Raw genomic sequence first — 18,801 nt, 5'->3', positions numbered from 1 at the left:
GCTCGACCAAGGAGATACACCGCCCTCATCCTTCTAGACCTCTCAGCCGCATTCGACACTGTAGACCAACGCACCCTCCTCACGTGCCTACACGATGCCGGCATCCACAATAAGGCCTTGGAATGGATCACCTCCTTCCTCAGCGGCAGAACCCAGAAAGTCAGACTCCCACCCTTCTCCTCCAATCCCACAGCAATCAGCTGCGGCGTACCCCAAGGCTCTTCTCTTAGCCCCACCCTCTTCAACATGGCCCACCTCGCCGCCATCGTCCGACAACACAACCTCAACATAGTCTCCTAAGCCGATGACACCCAGTTAATCATCTCACTCACCCAAGACCCCGCCACCGCCAAGAAAAACGTCCACGAAGGACTTACAGCAATCGCCACCTGGATGAACAACCGTCTCAAACTCAACACTGACAAGACTGAAATCCTCCTCCTCGACCCACCAAATCTGCATGGGATGACTCCTGGTGGCCACAGCCCTCGGACACCCTCCAACTCCAACACACCACGCACGAAATCTAAGAGTCATCCTCGACATCTCTTTCCATGGACCGCCAAGTCAACGCCGCCTCTTCGACTTGTTTTCACATACTCCACCTACTGCGAAAAATCTTCAAGTGGATCCCCACCGAAACTAGAAAATCTGTCACCCATGCCCTCGTCAGTAGTCGACTGGACTACGGCAATGCACTCTATGCCAAGCTCCAGAAACGTCTCCAACGCATCCAGAACACCTCGGCCAGACTCATCCTCGACATCCCTCGCAAAAACCACCTAAGGAACTTACACTGGCTCCCCGTCAACAAGACAATCACCTTTAAGCTCCTAACCCATGCATTCAAGGCACTCCACAATATCGGTCCTGAATACATCAACCACAGTGTCAATTTCTACAACCCCCCAGACAACTCCGCTCTGCCAACCAAGCACTGGCAGTCATCCCCCGCATCAAGAAAAAAACAGCTGGAGGAAAATCCTCCTATATGGCAGCAAGGTCATAGAACTCCCTCCCGTTGCACCTCAGACAATCCACCTCCCTTACAAACTTCAGGAAGGACCTCAAGACCTGGCTCTCTGACTGAATCGTCTTCCCTTAGCCCCCCTCTCCCCTCCCCCCCCCTCCCATAGCGCCTTGAGACCCTCACGAGTGATTAGTTTGCGCTTTACAAGTACCCGATAGAATAGAACTAACACCCTCTAGTAGTGAAAAACTGTCAAAATAGAGAGAAGAGGCCTTCAAGGGCTTAGAAATTAGCATACGAACCTCCTGGGTTTAGCTTTGAACTAAGACTACCAAGAGAACAAAGCAAAATTGGTGATAAAAGTAAATTGGAAAATTGTTTAAAATGACATGCCTTATCTGAATCATGAAAGTTTATTTTGGACTAGACTGTCCCTTTAATATCTATATAAGGGGATAGCAGTTCTTATGTTTCAGTGAAAATAAATTCTTAGCTGCTACACTTGCAGTGAAAATAAATTCTCAGCTGCTACACTTGCAGAGATTTTTACTCGATACACCTTTATAGTTTTTCAATTACTTCCAGGCACATTGGCAGGTTTAGGTGAACTACGTACTCGGCAGCTACTTATTCTAATAAGCAACTGTTTACTTTTTAAAGTTTTACAATTGTATCAATTTAGTTGAATGTTCAATAAACTTCCATAGTTTAAACAACAAATTTATATTTCCTCGAAGCAGATGGCTCTAGCATACACCTCATTTACCCTGCTTTTGTTCCTACTTTTATCCTTTCTTGGGTTTACGGTAGACTGAGGGGAATCAGGAGGTGGGAGGGTTTAAAGCTCTTGTTTGTGTTTGGGTAATTTTTGCCTGCCTCCTGGTGGGGAGGAACTTAATCCCGTATGTTGTCTCGTGGACTCTCACCACCATGAAAGAAATTTCATTTATCAGGTAAGCATACATTTTTGTTTTGAGGGTATCTAAATAGCTTATAAAACAGTTTTAGGCTTGCTAGAAACTGGAGTGTTGTAATGCATGAAGATGAATTTGCCAGTAACAATTCTGATGCTCACCATCTACAGTCTGATACTGTTTTTCTTCTTTTGAAAGGAAGACTGGTAATAGAATGTTGTATGGTTGGTTAAACCATTAATACTCAATTCTCATTTAAAACTTACACCTAAATGTGGCCAATCCAATAATTAAGAGGAGATGAGGTCAGAATTTTAAACTTTTATGGCTCAAATAGAGCATTCCGTTTAGCGGTTTCATTTTATGTTCTCTTTGTATATTTCGTTTAAAAGCATACCTAGATATCTCAGTAGAATTTCTGCTCCTGAGCCTAGCTGGTGATTGTGGATACACACGTGACTTTGGCTCACCCTCTGCAGGGGTTAAACATAGATTTTATTATTGCACTGTTTTACATGAAACACACAACATTTTCTTTTGGATTCTTATGTCCCTTTTAACTTTCTCATTTGCATAAATTTAAAACCCTATTCTTCCCCAGTACATTTTAATTCAATAGCAATTTTGCATTCATTAACTGGTTAGTATTTTTTTTTTTTTTTTAAATTTCTTAGTATCTGTGGCTGTTTTGAAAGGCATTTATAAAATGTTTTAAAACAATGTTTTTTCTAGATCTGATCTTACAATGCATATTCTTGCTGCTGATTTTTTTTCTTCTTATGGGTGCATTCTGTTTAGTCAACTTATTTGTACTTCCCTAGATTACTAGGGATGCCTATATCTCCAGTGGTGTGCTCAACAAAGTGTATATTGGCAAGAACTGCCTAACCCAGATCTAAGGAAAAATAACTTTTATGGTTAAATACGTAATTTTACATTTTAAACTTTAACAACTTTGTAGCTGGTTTCTTGCCTCAGTGAGATATAGCTTATATGTGTGCTGTTAATGATTTTGATCTCTCTTTAGGTATGGAAAGCAAGGCTAAATGGGTACGAGGAAGCTATGAAGCTCTTCCAGAAACTAGATGAGAAAAGCCCGGAATGGTCTAAATATCTGGGTCTGATCAAGAAGTTTGTTACGGAATCCAATGCTGTTGCCCAATTGAAAGGCTTGGAAGCTGCTCTTGTCTTTGTAGAAAATGCACACGTTGCAGGAAAGTACGTATAATGTTGACCAAAAAAATAGCTTTAGGTGCATTTTTGGTTTTGGTACTCTATAACAGGGCTCGACAAACCTAGGAGCCAGCGAAGCCACTGGCTCCTAGAATTTTAACCCTGGCTCCTAACTTTGGGTTATTCTCCATATATCTATATAGATGTACCACTGTCTAGCTCCTAAATTTTAAACAGATTTGTCTACCCCTGCTCTAGAAGTAACTTGGGCTCGATTTCTTATAGATGAGGTGTATTAATAATAAAATGTATATAAGTATGGTGGCTAGGAACACAGATGTTGTACATCCATGAGTTATCTAATTCACTACATAGCATCTGTATTGGGGAAATGTGTTTTTTTTTGTTTTTTAAATTAACTGATTTGATATATAACATACATAATAAATTATATATATATTTTTTCATATTCTGTTTAGGGAAATTACAAAAGGCTTGTCACCCTTGTTGTACCTTAGTCTGTTTGGCTGAAGGCATGCATTGTGTGGCTGTAAGTTAGGGACCCATGACAAATGCTGTGACAAACTCTTCCTGTTTGCTTTTAATCTGTGTGTTTGCAAGAGTGCCTGACTTTCAGTGTATGTCTGTCTAACAGTACTGTGCAAAAAAATGCTATAAAGTAAGAATGCTTTCAAAAATAGAAATGTTAAGTTTTATTTTTATCAATTAACATGCAGAGTGAGTGAATAAAAGTTAAATTGAAAAAGGACATATTACTTATATGCTGAATCACTTGAAAGTGATTCAGTATAACTTTTTAAAAAGCTGACAAGAAAATGTTTGCCATCTGTCAAAATGGCTTTATTTTACAATAGTAAGTGCTTAGTGAAGTTATCCTTCAGCTACTGTCCAGCTGCAGGTTGAAATGAAATAGCCCATGAGCAGTGCTAAGGTCATGCTTTGCTTTGCTTTACTGTGATCTGAATAGGAATATAACTTAACTGGGCCTGCATATGCCAGATGCACACTCCTTTGCAAGTCCTGGGACTTGCATCCTGACTGGTTGCTGAAAATCCCTTTTTATTAATGGCATGTGGCCACTGAGAAACTTATGAGGTAAAATATCTTCCTTTTTTACATAGATTTTCAGGTGATATTTCTTTAATATAGGTGATAAGAATCCGCAATTACCTCAATAGTAATCAGTCTTGTCTTTGCCTCCGCTGAAGGTTGGTGAAGAATGAAGAGGTGCAAGATTATTTTATTTTAGGTTTCCCTTGTTAGGACCCTGGAGTTCCCCTCTTCAGTACTGATTTTGCCATGAGGGACATATTGGAGAATTCAGCATTAAGTTTATTTAAAAAGGATAAGATTATTTTTTGATCTTTAGTGCAGAAAACTTCCTGTGTACTTATTTGGCTTTTACCCCAGGACATGCTTGAAACTGTTACTGTTAATGTTTTTTGTTAAGAGGTGACGTTTTCACCTATTAGCCAATAGCCATGCGGTAAATCTGGTTTGGCGCCCATGGGAGCTGGATTTATCACACGGCTATTTGCTAAGAGGTAAAAATGCCACCTCTTAGGGAAATATTTTTTTGCCGTGGGTTGCTGTAGCAGCTAAGAATGGCAAGCAGTTGAAAGAATAAAGGCACTTTCTGCATGAAGTATCTTATACTTCATGAATGAAAGTGCCCTTTATTTGTTTCAACAGTCAACCCTAGCATTTCAAAAATGCTATGGTTAACTTTCACTTTAAATACAATTCTTATGTTATATATTGTAGATCTTTTATGTCCTATGTTATTAGTGTACACTATTTCTATGCCTATGTATGTATATACATTGTACGCTGCATGTTTAAATTCTACCTACTGTAAAAGTCTTACAGGACTTTTACAGTTTTCAGTGTAGCAAAACACTACACTGTGTTTTTTTTTTTTTTATTTCCAGAAATATTTTTAATTGTTTCATACTAAGTGGTTTTACACTTTGTTAGTATTTTAGTAAATACAGTCCCTGTTTTTTTTTTTTATAAGCCTTTTACCACTTTATTTATATAGTGCTTGTCTAACAGGCCAAATGTCATACTGAATTTGTACATATTGTATAGTATAAAAGTGTTTTGTGTGTGTTGCTTTCTTTTGTTTCTTTGGTTTCTTTGGTTTCTTTGGTTTCTTTGGTTTCTTTGGTTTCTTTGGTTTCTTTGGTTTCTTTGGTTTCTTTGGTTTCTTTGGTTTCTTTGGTTTCTTTTCGTTTCTTTTCGTTTCTTTTCGTTTCTTTTCGTTTCTTTTCGTTTCTTTTCGTTTCTTTTCGTTTCTTTTCGTTTCTTTTCGTTTCTTTTCGTTTCTTTTCGTTTCTTTTCGTTTCGTTTCGTTTCGTTTCGTTTCTTTTCGTTTCTTTTCGTTTCGTTTCGTTTCTTTTCGTTTCTTTTCGTTTCGTTTCGTTTCGTTTCGTTTCTTTTCGTTTCTTTTCGTTTCTTTTCGTTTCGTTTCGTTTCGTTTCGTTTCGTTTCGTTTCTTTTCGTTTCTTTTCGTTTCTTTTCGTTTCGTTTCTTTTCGTTTCTTTTCGTTTCTTTTCGTTTCTTTTCGTTTCTTTTCGTTTCTTTTCGTTTCTTTTCGTTTCTTTTCGTTTCTTTTCGTTTCTTTTCGTTTCTTTTCGTTTCTTTTCGTTTCTTTTCGTTTCTTTTCGTTTCTTTTCGTTTTTTCGTTTCTTTTCGTTTTTTCGTTTCTTTTCGTTTCTTTTCGTTTCTTTTCGTTTTTTCGTTTTTTCTTTTTTCTTTCTTTTTTTTCTTTTTTTCTTTTTTTTCTTCTTTTCTTTTTTTTCTTTATACAAAGACATCGTACATAACAACCTTCAAACATACATTGAGAGAGATCTCAATAGCATTGCATGGGCTGATACATATCCAACAGTCTCAATTGTTATCTAGTCTCTGGATGCGTTCATGCTGTTATAGTTGTCTAAATATATCCTCAAATTTTTATTAAATCTAGTACAACAAAAACGGGACAAAGGAGAAAGAGGGGAGAGAGAAGAGTAAAAAACCATATAGGAAATAAAAACACAAAAACCTTCCCGAGCCTTAGCCTAACAGCCGATGCCCTCCCTACTCCTCACTGTCATAGTTTACTTAGCGCATAAAACAGTTGTATTGTAAAAGTGCCAATACAGTCAATTCTATATAAATCTAATACAGCTACCTCGACTTTCTCCCCTAGGGTGCCATTAAATCACATTTCACCAGTGTGTTACTCGAAAAGCAATGACTGTGTGTGTGTCTATCGTGAGCCAGGTCTATTTGCCACTCGCCCCTCAACTGAGCATTCAAAATGTATTCCAGGTTTCTAATCTGGTAAATTAGTTGTACTTGCAGGGGGTTGTCTAGAGACTGTATGTAGGGCTCCCATTTTTTCATAAAGTGTGCTGGTCTACCCCGGAGATCATCCCCCCCCCCCCCCAATGTGTGTGCTGCTTCTTATATAAAACTTGATGTGATTGACTTTTTTTTTTTTTTGGCATAAATTTTTATTCATTTCAGTATAAAGTAAATCGGGACTTTCTGATTCATTCCTTTCAGGAGATTAGGCTTTTCTTTCTTTTGTGTAAGAAGCAGATTCCTCCTAATTATTCAGCTGACCTGAACTGCTTTGGGAAGAGTCCCATGATGCAGCTATGGCTGCTTGTTTTTAAAGGAGACTCCTGTTAAGGTGGCTGCTTTTATCTTTTGTGTCAAGGGCTGATGGACATTGTTTTGGTTGTCCCTGTTTTTGTCTCAGGGCTGAACTTTATCTTTATGCCAAGAAATAAGGGTCATTTTCTTATTGTTGGCTTAAAAATTCTAGACTGTATTATAAGGTTCACAATACACTTGTGTTGCAAAAAGAGAGGGGTTGCACCTCCAAAAAAAGAATACCGTTACTCCAATTTCAAATATTTATTTTAGTGTTAATATCTTTCATACTACATTTCATCTTTAATATGAATTAAATCCATTAAACCAACATTCACACTGGGTTAAAATCACTTAAGTTGTACCGTTTTCAATTTTGCTAATATACCAGAGTTTAACCCCTTAGTGACCAGAGCACTTTTCCATTTTCTATCCGTTTGGGACCAAGGCTATTTTTACATTTTTGCGGTGTTTGTGTTTAGCTGTAATTTTCTTCTTACTCATTTACTGTACCCACACATATTATATACCGTTTTTCTCGCCATTAAATGGACTTTCTAAAGATACCATTATTTTCATCATATCTTATAATTTACTATAAAAAAAATGATAAAATATGAGGAAAAATGGGAAAAAAACACACTTTTTCTAACTTTGACCCCCAAAATCTGTTGCATATCTAAAACCACCAAAAAACACCCATGCTAAATAGTTTCTAAATTTTGTCCTGAGTTTAGAAATACCCAATGTTTACATGTTCTTTGCTTTTTTTGCAAGTTATAGGGCCATAAATACAAGTAGCACTTTGCTATTTCCAAACCATTTTTTTCCAAAATTAGCGCTAGTTACATTAGAACACTGATATCTTTCAGGAATACCTGAATATCCCTTGACATTTATATATTTTTTTTTAGTAGACATCCCAAAGTATTGATCTAGGCCAATTTTGGTATATTTCATACCACCATTTCACCGCCAAATGCGATCAAATACATAAAATTGTTCACTTTTTCACAAATTTTTTCACAAACTTTAGGTTTCTCACTGAAATTATTTACAAACAACTTGTGCAATTATGGCATAAATGGTTGTAAATTCTTCTCTGGGATCCCCTTTGTTCAGAAATAGCACACATATATGGCTTTGGCGTTGCTTTTTGGTAATTAGAAGGCCGCTAAATGCCACTGCGCACCACAAGTGTATCATGCCCAGCAGTTAAGGGGTTAATTAGGGAGCTTTTAGGGAGCTTGTAGGGTTAATTTTAGCTTTAGTGTAGTAGACAACCCCAAGTATTGATCTAGGCACATTTTGGTATATTTCATGCCACCATTTCACCGCCAAATGCGATCAAATTAAAAAAAACGTAAAATTTTTCACAATTTTAGGTTTCTCACTGAAATCATTTACAAACAGCTTGTGCAATTATGGCACAAATGGTTGTAAATGCTTGTCTGGGATCCCCTTTGTTCAGAAATAGCAGACATATATGACTTTGGCGTTGCTTTCTGGTAATTAGAAGGCCACTAAATCCTGTTGCGCCTCACACGTGTATTATGGCTAGCAGTGAAAGGGTTAATTAGGGAGTTTGTAGTGAGCTTGCAGGGTTAATTTTAGCTTTAGTGTAGAGATCAGCCTCCCATCTGACACATCCCACCCCCTGATCCCTCCCAAACAGCTCCCTTCCCTCCCCCACCCCACAATTGTCCCCGCCATCTTAAGTACTGGCAGAAAGTCTGCCAGTACTAAAATAAAAGGGTTTTAAAAAAAAAAATGATTTTTTTTTTAAGCATATTTACATATGCTACTGTGTAGGATCCCCTCCTTAGCCCCCAACCTCCCTGATCCCCCCTAAAACCGCTCTCTAACCCTCCCCTCTGCCTTATTGGGGGCCATCTTGGGTACTGGCAGCTGTCTGCCAGTACCCAGTTTACAATAAAAAGTGCTTTTCTTCTGTTATGTGTGATCAGTCCACGGGTCATCATTACTTCTGGGATATTATCTGCTCCCCTACAGGAAGTGCAAGAGGATTCACCCAGCAGAGTTGCTATATAGCTCCTCCCCTCTACGTCACCCCCAGTCATTCTCTTGCACCCAAAGACTAGATAGGAGGTGTGAGAGGACTATGGTGATTATACTTAGTTTTTATAACTTCAATCAAATGTTTGTTATTTTACAATAGCACCGGAGCGTGTTATTACTTCTCTGGCAGAGTTTGAAGAAGAATCTACCAGAGTTTTTTCTTATGATTTTAACCGGAGTAGTTAAGATCATATTGCTGTTTCTCGGCCATCTGAGGGAGGTAAAAGCTTCAGATCAGGGGACAGCGGGCAGTTGAATCTGCATTGAGGTATGTAGCAGTTTTTATTTTCTGAATGGAATTGATGAGAAAATCCTGCCATACCGTTATAATGACATGTATGTATACTCTACACTTCAGTATTCTGGGGATGGTATTTCACCGGAATTACTCTGTAAAAGTACATTAAACCTTTTAATAGGTATTTAATTCATGTTAAACGTTTTTGCTGGAATGTAGAATCGTTTGCATTTCTGAGGTACTGAGTGAATAAATATTTGGGCATTATTTTTCCACTTGGCAGTTTGCTTGTTTTGATTATGACAGTTTCGTTTCTCTCTCACTGCTGTGTGTGAGGGGGAGGGGCCGTTTTTGGCGCTCTTTGCTACGCATCAAAAATTTCCAGTCAGTTACTCTTGTATTTTCTGCATGATCCGGTTCATCTCTAACAGAACTCAGGGGTCTTCAAACTTCTTTGAAGGGAGGTAGATTCTCTCAGCAGAGCTGTGAGACTTATGTAGTGACTGTGTTTTAAAACGTTGCTCTGTGAATTTTATGTTTAAAATTTAATTAGTGTTACTTTACTAATGGGAACAAACCTTTGCTAACAAGTTGTGTTGTTTTTAAAGAGTGATGCTATAACTGTTTTTCAGTTCATTATTTCAACTGTCATTTAATCGTTTAGTGCTTCTTTGAGGCACAGTACGTTTTTGTTAAATAAGATTGTAACCAAGTTGCATGTTTATTGCTAGTGTTAAACATGTCTGATTCAGAGGAAGATACCTGTGTCATTTGTTCCAATGCCAAGGTGGAGCCCAATAGAAATTTATGTACTAACTGTATTGATGCTACTTTAAATAAAAGCCAATCTGTACAAATTGAACAAATTTCACCAAACAGCGAGGGGAGAGTTATGCCGTCTAACTCGCCTCACGTGTCAGTACCTGCGTCTCCCGCCCGGGAGGTGCGTGATATTATGGCGCCTAGTACATCTGGGCAGCCATTACAGATAACATTACAAGATATGGCTACTGTTATGACTGAAGTTTTGGCTAAGTTACCAGAACTAAGAGGCAAGCGTGATCACTCTGGGGTGAGAACAGAGTGCGCTGATAATTCTAGGGCCATGTCTGATACTGCGTCACAGCTTGCAGAGCATGAGGACGGAGAGCTTCATTCTTTAGGTGACGGTTCTGATCCAAGCAGATTGGATTCAGATATTTCAAATTTTAAATTTAAATTGGAAAACCTCCGTGTATTACTAGGGGAGGTCTTAGCGGCTCTTAACGATTGTAACACTGTTGCAATACCAGAGAAAATGTGTAGGTTGGATAAATACTTTGCGGTACCGGCGAGTACTGACGTTTTTCCTATACCTAAGAGATTAACTGAAATTGTTACTAAGGAGTGGGATAGACCCGGTGTGCCGTTCTCACCCCCTCCAATATTTAGAAAGATGTTTCCAATAGACGCTACCACACGGGACTTATGGCAAACGGTCCCTAAGGTGGAGGGAGCAGTTTCTACTTTAGCTAAGCGCACCACTATCCCGGTGGAGGATAGCTGTGCTTTTTCAGATCCTATGGATAAAAAATTAGAGGGTTACCTTAAGAAAATGTTTGTTCAACAAGGTTTTATATTGCAACCCCTTGCATGCATCGCGCCGATTACGGCTGCGGCAGCATTTTGGATTGAGTCTCTGGAAGAGAACCTTAGTTCCGCTACGCTGGACGACATTACGGACAGGCTTAGAGTCCTTAAACTAGCTAATTCATTCATTTCGGAGGCCGCAGTACATTTAACCAAACTTACGGCTAAGAATTCAGGATTCGCCATTCAGGCACGTAGGGCGCTGTGGCTAAAATCCTGGTCGGCTGATGTAACTTCTAAGTCCAAATTACTTAATATACCTTTCAAGGGACAAACTTTATTTGGGCCCGGTTTGAAAGAAATTATCGCTGACATTACAGGAGGTAAGGGCCACGCTCTACCGCAAGACAAAGCCAAAGCTAAGGCTAGACAGTCTAATTTTCGTCCCTTTCGGAATTTCAAAGCAGGTGCAGCATCAACCTCCACTGCACCAAAACAGGAAGGAGCTGTTGCTCGTTACAGACAAGGCTGGAAACCTAACCAGTCCTGGAATAAGGGCAAGCAGGCCAGAAAACCTGCTGCTGCCCCTAAGACAGCATGAACCGAGGGCCCCCGATCCGGGACCGGATCTAGTGGGGGGCAGACTCTCTCTCTTCGCCCAGGCTTGGGCAAGAGATGTCCAGGATCCCTGGGCGCTAGAGATCATATCTCAGGGATACCTTCTAGACTTCAAATTATCTCCCCCAAGAGGGAGATTTCATCTGTCAAGGTTGTCAACAAACCAAATAAAGAAAGACGCGTTTCTACGCTGTGTACAAGATCTATTATTAATGGGAGTGATCCATCCGGTTCCGCGGTCGGAACAAGGACAAGGGTTTTACTCAAACCTGTTTGTGGTTCCCAAAAAAGAGGGAACTTTCAGGCCAATCTTGGATTTAAAGATCCTAAACAAATTCCTAAGAGTTCCATCGTTCAAAATGGAAACTATTCGGACAATCTTACCCATGATCCAAAAGGGTCAGTACATGACCACAGTGGATTTAAAGGATGCTTACCTTCACATACCGATTCACAAAGATCATTACCGGTATCTAAGGTTTGCCTTCTTAGACAGGCATTACCAGTTTGTAGCCCTTCCATTCGGATTGGCTACGGCTCCAAGAATCTTCACAAAGGTTCTGGGTGCCCTTCTAGCGGTTCTGAGACCGCGAGGAATTTCGGTAGCTCCGTACCTAGACGACATTCTGATACAAGCTTCAAGCTTTCAAACTGCCAAGTCTCATACAGAGTTAGTTCTGGCATTTCTAAGGTCGCATGGATGGAAAGTGAACGAAAAGAAGAGTTCTCTCTTGCCTCTCACAAGAGTTCCATTCTTGGGGACTCTTATAGATTCTGTAGAAATGAAGATTTATCTGACAGAAGACAGATTAACAAAGCTTCTAAATGCATGCCGTGTCCTTCATTCCATTCAACTCCCGTCAGTAGCTCAATGCATGGAGGTGATCGGCTTAATGGTAGCAGCAATGGACATAGTACCCTTTGCACGCCTACATCTCAGACCGCTGCAATTGTGCATGCTGAGTCAGTGGAATGGGGATTACTCAGATTTGTCCCCCACTCTGAATCTGGATCAAGAGACCAGAAACTCTCTTCTATGGTGGCTTTCTCGGCCACATCTGTCCAGGGGGATGCCGTTCAGCAGGCCGGACTGGACAATTGTAACAACAGACGCCAGCCTTCTAGGTTGGGGCGCTGTCTGGAATTCTCTGAAGGCTCAGGGACAATGGAGTCAGGAGGAAAGTCTCCTGCCAATAAACATTCTGGAATTGAGAGCAGTTCTCAATGCCCTTCTAGCTTGGCCCCAGTTAAAGACTCGGGGGTTCATCAGGTTTCAGTCGGACAACATCACGACTGTAGCTTACATCAACCATCAGGGAGGGACAAGAAGCTCCCTAGCAATGATAGAAGTATCAAAGATAATTCGCTGGGCAGAGTCTCACTCTTGCCACCTGTCAGCAATCCACATCCCGGGAGTGGAGAACTGGGAGGCGGATTTCTTGAGTCGCCAGACTCTTCATCCGGGGGAGTGGGAACTTCATCCGGAGGTCTTTGCCCAAATACTTCGACGTTGGGGCAAACCAGAGATAGATCTCATGGCGTCTCGCCAGAACGCCAAACTTCCTCGCTACGGATCCAGATCCAGGGATCCGGGAGCGGTTCTGATAGATGCTTTGACAGCACCTTGGAACTTCAGGATGGCTTATGTGTTTCCACCCTTCCCGCTGCTTCCTCGATTGATTGCCAAAATCAAACAGGAGAGAGCATCAGTGATTCTAATAGCGCCTGCATGGCCGCGCAGGACTTGGTATGCAGATCTAGTGGACATGTCATCCTGTCCGCCTTGGTCTCTACCTCTAAGACAGGACCTTCTGATTCAGGGTCCATTCAAACATCAAAGTCTAACTTCTCTGAAGCTGACTGCTTGGAAATTGAACGCTTGATTTTATCAAAACGTGGTTTTTCTGAGTCGGTTATTGATACCCTGATACAGGCTAGGAAGCCTGTTACCAGAAAGATTTACCATAAAATATGGCGTAAATACCTATACTGGTGTGAATCCAAAGATTACTCCTGGAGTAAGGTTAGGATTCCTAGGATATTGTCTTTTCTACAAGAAGGTTTAGAAAAGGGTTTATCGGCTAGCTCATTAAAGGGACAGATCTCAGCTCTGTCCATCTTGTTACACAGGCGTCTGTCAGAAAATTCAGACATCCAGGCCTTTTGTCAGGCTTTAGCTAGGATCAAGCCTGTGTTTAAAACTGTTGCTCCGCCATGGAGTTTAAACTTAGTTCTTAACGTTTTACAGGGTGTTCCGTTTGAACCCCTTCATTCCATTGATATAAAATTGTTATCTTGGAAAGTTCTATTTTTAATGGCTATTTCCTCGGCTCGAAGAGTCTCTGAGTTATCAGCCCTACATTGTGATTCTCCTTATCTGATCTTTCACTCAGACAAGGTAGTTCTGCGTACTAAACCTGGGTTCTTACCTAAGGTAGTCACTAACAGGAATATCAATCAAGAGATTGTTGTTCCATCCTTGTGTCCAAATCCTTCTTCAAAGAAGGAACGTCTTCTACACAATCTGGATGTAGTTCGTGCCCTCAAGTTCTACTTGCAGGCAACTAAAGATTTTCACCAAACTTCTTCCCTGTTTGTCGTTTATTCTGGACAGAGGAGAGGTCAAAAAGCTTCTGCTACCTCTCTCTCTTTTTGGCTTCGTAGCATAATACGTTTAGCCTATGAGACTGCTGGACAGCAGCCTCCTGAAAGAATTACAGCTCATTCCACTAGAGCTGTGGCTTCCACTTGGGCCTTTAAGAATGAGGCCTCTGTTGAACAGATTTGCAAGGCTGCAACTTGGTCTTCGCTTCATACTTTTTCCAAATTTTACAAATTTGACACTTTTGCTTCTTCGGAGGCTATTTTTGGGAGAAAGGTTCTTCAGGCAGTGGTTCCTTCTGTATAATGAGCCTGCCTATCCCTCCCGTCATCCGTGTACTTTTGCTTTGGTATTGGTATCCCAGAAGTAATGATGACCCGTGGACTGATCACACATAACAGAATAAAACATAATTTATGCTTACCTGATAAATTCCTTTCTTCTGTTGTGTGATCAGTCCACGGCCCGCCCTGTTTTTTAAGGCAGGTAAATATTTTTTAAATTATACTCCAGTCACCACTACACCCTTGGCTTCTCCTTTCTCGTTGGTCTTTGGTCGAATGACTGGAGGTGACGTAGAGGGGAGGAGCTATATAGCAACTCTGCTGGGTGAATCCTCTTGCACTTCCTGTAGGGGAGCAGATAATATCCCAGAAGTAATGATGACCCGTGGACTGATCACACAACAGAAGAAAGGAATTTATCAGGTAAGCATAAATTATGTTTTTTTTCTTTGTTTTTTTTTTTCTGTAGTGTAGCTTCCCCCCCCCCCCACCCCCCATAGACAAACCCCCACCACCTTGCTGATTATTTTAATTTTCACTTTTTTTTATCTTTTTTATTTGCACATTTTCTGCAGTGTAGCGGTTCCCACCCGCTCCCGCCCCCCTTCACATCCACAGGGCCATCGATGGCCGCCACCCGCCTCCCGGTCCGGCTCCCACCCACCAACACAGGGAGCAACCGATCTCCGGTGCAGAGAGGGCCACAGAGTGGCTCTCTCTGCACCGGATTACTTAAAAAGGTTATTGCAGGATGCCTCCATATCGAGGCATCACTGCAATAACCGGAAAGCAGCTGGAAGCGAGCAGGATCGCTTCCAGCTGCTTTCCACACTGAGGACGTGCAGGGTACGTTCTCAGGCATTAACTGCCTTTTTTCTGAGGACGTACCCTGCACGTCCTCAGTCGTTAAGGGGTTAAAGTGAAGGTCAATTTTGATGAATCGGGCACTTTAATTCATCAAAATTGACATTTCACTTGTTTTCTTCAAATACTTGCCTTTTTAATCCTGACAGCTGCTGCATTGCTTCCTCCGCCTGTCGCAAGCCCTCTTCGCGGCTCCAAAATGGCGGATCCGGCTTCCTCCAATGACTGCGTTGCCTCGGGCCATGATTCCCCCCGGGGGAAGCCGTATTCGTAATTTTTGATGTATTGGTAAAATGACCTGAGGTATTTATTTAAAATCTAGAGCGACTTGGCTCCGATACATGTAGCTATATTTATCTACCCTAACTTACGTTTTGGTTAATTATAACCGGTGCATTGTCAGGATATAAACTAACATGGAAAGATAAAATTAATTTAAACTCCCGCTATAGGAGTTTTAGCCACTCGGGGAATAGCTTAATCTTAACCTCGTATATTTTGCAAAATTAAATGGTACAACTTAAGTGATTTTTAACCCAGTGTGAATGTTGGCTTCATTTTCGTTAAAGATGAAATAAATGTAGTATAAAAGATATTAACACTAATACAAATATTTGAAATTGGTGTAAAGGTATTCCTTTTTATTTTTGAGGTGCAACTTCTTTCAACTCATAAGTGCAGTGTGAGTATTCTCCACGTACCTTTTACCCACTAAGGGTACTAAAACATGAGTTAAATTGAATATATACGACAAATCGGCACCCTTAGCGATCTATCCATTAGTGACATTCCCTTTGACTTTTTTTCACATTAAATTGTATTATAAGGTTACTTGGTCTCAATGTGAAAGCAATTTCTATTAGGATCTATACCTGCACATCCTTATCCACTAGGATTTCCTTTGCTTGCTCTGGTTGGCATTCTTAGACGTCCACAGTTTTTCGTCTTTCATTTGGATGCAGTGTTTAAGGGATCCTAACTATCTCCATATCCAGCTTAGAGGGTTTCTTTTCTAGAAGACATTTAGATTCTATCCTAATGTTTGTGGATTCATGCAGGATATACTTCAGAAGGTGTCTGCAGTTAGTGGTTAGAAATCCAAATTTCTGCCCTCAATTTTTTTTTTTTTCCCCCTTACAGGATAATTTCTAATCTTTCTGATGTGCATAGTTTTGTTCTGGCATTATCTAGTATAAAGCCTGCAATTTTACTAGAGCTGCAACAACTAATCGAAATAATCGATTATGAAAAGAGTTGTCAACGAATCTCATCGATTAGTTGGTTTACACACAGCATCAGATGCTTCACTCTGATGAACTCCTGCACATGGTATTGTGTTTCATGTTTGTGTCCTTAAAGGGACACTAAACGCAAATTTTTTGCTTAATGATTCAGATAAAGCATGCAATTTTAAGCAACTTTCTAATTTACTCCTAGTATCAATTTTTCTTCGTTCTCTTGCTATCTTTATTTAAAAAGCAGGAATGTGATGCATAGGAGCCGGCCCATTTTTGGTTAAGAACCTGGGTTATGCTTGCTTTATTGGTGGGTAAATGTCAGCCTCCAATAAGCAAGCGTTATCCATGGCGCTGAACCTAAAATGGGCTGGCTGCTAAGATTTACTTTCATAATTTTTAAATAAAGATAGCAAGAGAATGAAGAAAAATAGGAGTAAATTAGAAAGTTGCTTAAAATTGCCTGCTCTATCTGAATCATGAAATAATAAATGTGGGTTCAATGTCCCTTTAACCTAAATTACGGGTACAGACATTTACTTTTCACTTTTTCAGAATAGTATAAGTTTCTTTTTAAGTTTACAACTATTCCTGGCTTATGTGCAACCCAGAAATAGGAGTCTTCATTTTGATTGTTTATATTAAATCAGGTGATTTGGCACTATGCTTTGCATGATATAGTGATGGCCTTGTTGTTTTTTTATTTATAATAAATTAGGATTTGTACCAGATTCAACCTCTAAGTATATATCTGTTATTTTAAGAGTAGACTAGATATTTTTTCCCTAACCTTATAGCTGGCTATTTACCATTGCATATAGAAGTTTAACATATTTTTGTTAGAATAAAGTCCAGGTTTACTGTATTGAGAGGCCCCATGCCAAGGAAGAAATCGCTTTGCATTGGTGGTGCTAAATATCCCACTTTGGCAAAACCCATTTCTTTCATGTAATTGGCAAGAGTCCATGAGCTAGTGACATATGGGATATACAATCCTAGCAGGAGGGGCAAAGTTTCCCAAACCTCAAAATGCCTATAAATACACCCCTCACCACACCCACAATTCAGTTTTACAAACTTTGCCTCCTATGGAGGTGGTGAAGTCAGTTTGTGCTAAGATTTCTACGTTGATATGCGCCTCTCAGCATTGTTGAAGCCCGATTCCTCTGAGTACAGCAAATGCCAGAGGGAAGTGAAGGGAGTATCATTTATTTGAATAAGATGATTTCCCTAACGGGGGTCTATTTCATAGGTTCTCTGTTATCGGTCGTAGAGATTCATCTCCTACCTCCCTTTTCAGATCGACGATATACTCTCAATTTACCATTACCTCTACTAATAACAGTTTTTGTACTGGTTTGGCTATCTGCTATATGTGGATGGGTGTCTTTTGGTAAGTATGTTTTCATTACTTAAGACACTCTCAGCTATGGTTTGGCACTTTATGTATTTATATAAAGTTCTAAATATATGTATTGTACTTATATTTGCCATGAGTCGGGTTCATGAATTTCCTTCTGCAGACTGTCTGTTTCATATTTGGGGAATATAAACATTTTTAAATTTGTTTCTTACCTGGGGTTTTAGTCTTTATTTCAATTGACTACTTCTTGCAATTGCGGGTATTAGGCCCGCGGGTGCGTCAAATGCTAAACTTTATTGCGTATATCTTGGCGCGAAAATATTTTTGGCGTGAAAAAATAAGTTTGACGCAACTTAGTCATTTCCGGCGTCATACGTGACGCCGAGACCTTTCACACGGCAGCGTCATTAGTGATTATTTTTTACTCCAAAAAAAGCTTAAATTACGTTGTGCGTCATACTTGGCGCCAAGTTTTTTTTCATTATTTCAATACCCCTTGTATGTTTGCCTCTTGCTTTTTTTCTCTATCGGAGGCCTATGCTATTGCATTTTTTCCCATTCCTGAAACTGTCATATAAAGAAATAGATAATTTTGCTTTTATGTTTTTTCTCACATTGTGCAAGATGTCCCAATCTGATCCTGTCTCAGAAGTTTCTGCTGGAACATTGCTGCCTGACAAAGGTTCTACCAAAACTAAGTGCATTTGTTGTAAAATTCTAGAAATTATTTCACCGAATGTCATTTGTAATAGTTGTCCTGATAAACTTTTACATGCATATAGTGTTTCCATCAGTAATAGTACAATGCCAGTTGCAGTTCCTTCAACTTCTAATGTGCATGATATACCTGTAAACTTTAAAGAATTTGTTTCTGATTCTATTCTGAAGGCTTTGTCTGCATTTCCACCTTCTAATAAACGTAAAAGGTCTTTTTAAAACTTCTCATTTAGCTGATGAAATTTCAAATGACCAACAACTTAATAATTTATCATTTTCTGATGAGGATCTGAGACAGAAGATCCTTCCTCAGACATTGACACTGACAAATCTACTTATTTATTTAAAATAGAGTATATGCGTTCTTTATTAAAAGAAGTGTTAATTACTTTGGATATTGAGGTAACCAGTCCTATTGACGTTCAGTCTAATAAACGTTTAAATGCTGTTTTTAAACCTCCTGTGGTTTCTCCAGGGGTTTTTCCTATTCCTGAGGCTATTTC

General features: G+C 39.8%; 1 protein-coding gene across 1 annotated transcript in view; it reads left to right on the top strand.

Moving 5' to 3' along the window:
- The window catches only part of LOC128636274 (cytoskeleton-associated protein 5-A), an 825,907-nt gene that overhangs the window by 89,332 nt on the left and 717,774 nt on the right, over positions 1 to 18,801 (top strand). Inside the window, exon 3 of the mRNA XM_053689308.1 lies at positions 2,912 to 3,102. Within this exon, the coding sequence (XP_053545283.1) occupies positions 2,912 to 3,102 (191 nt within the window). The remainder of the gene's footprint in view (positions 1 to 2,911; positions 3,103 to 18,801) is intronic.

This window comes from Bombina bombina, chromosome 7 (assembly GCF_027579735.1).
Source record: "Bombina bombina isolate aBomBom1 chromosome 7, aBomBom1.pri, whole genome shotgun sequence".
Classification (NCBI taxonomy): domain Eukaryota; kingdom Metazoa; phylum Chordata; class Amphibia; order Anura; family Bombinatoridae; genus Bombina; species Bombina bombina.
This window is presented reverse-complemented; position numbering and strand designations above follow the sequence as displayed.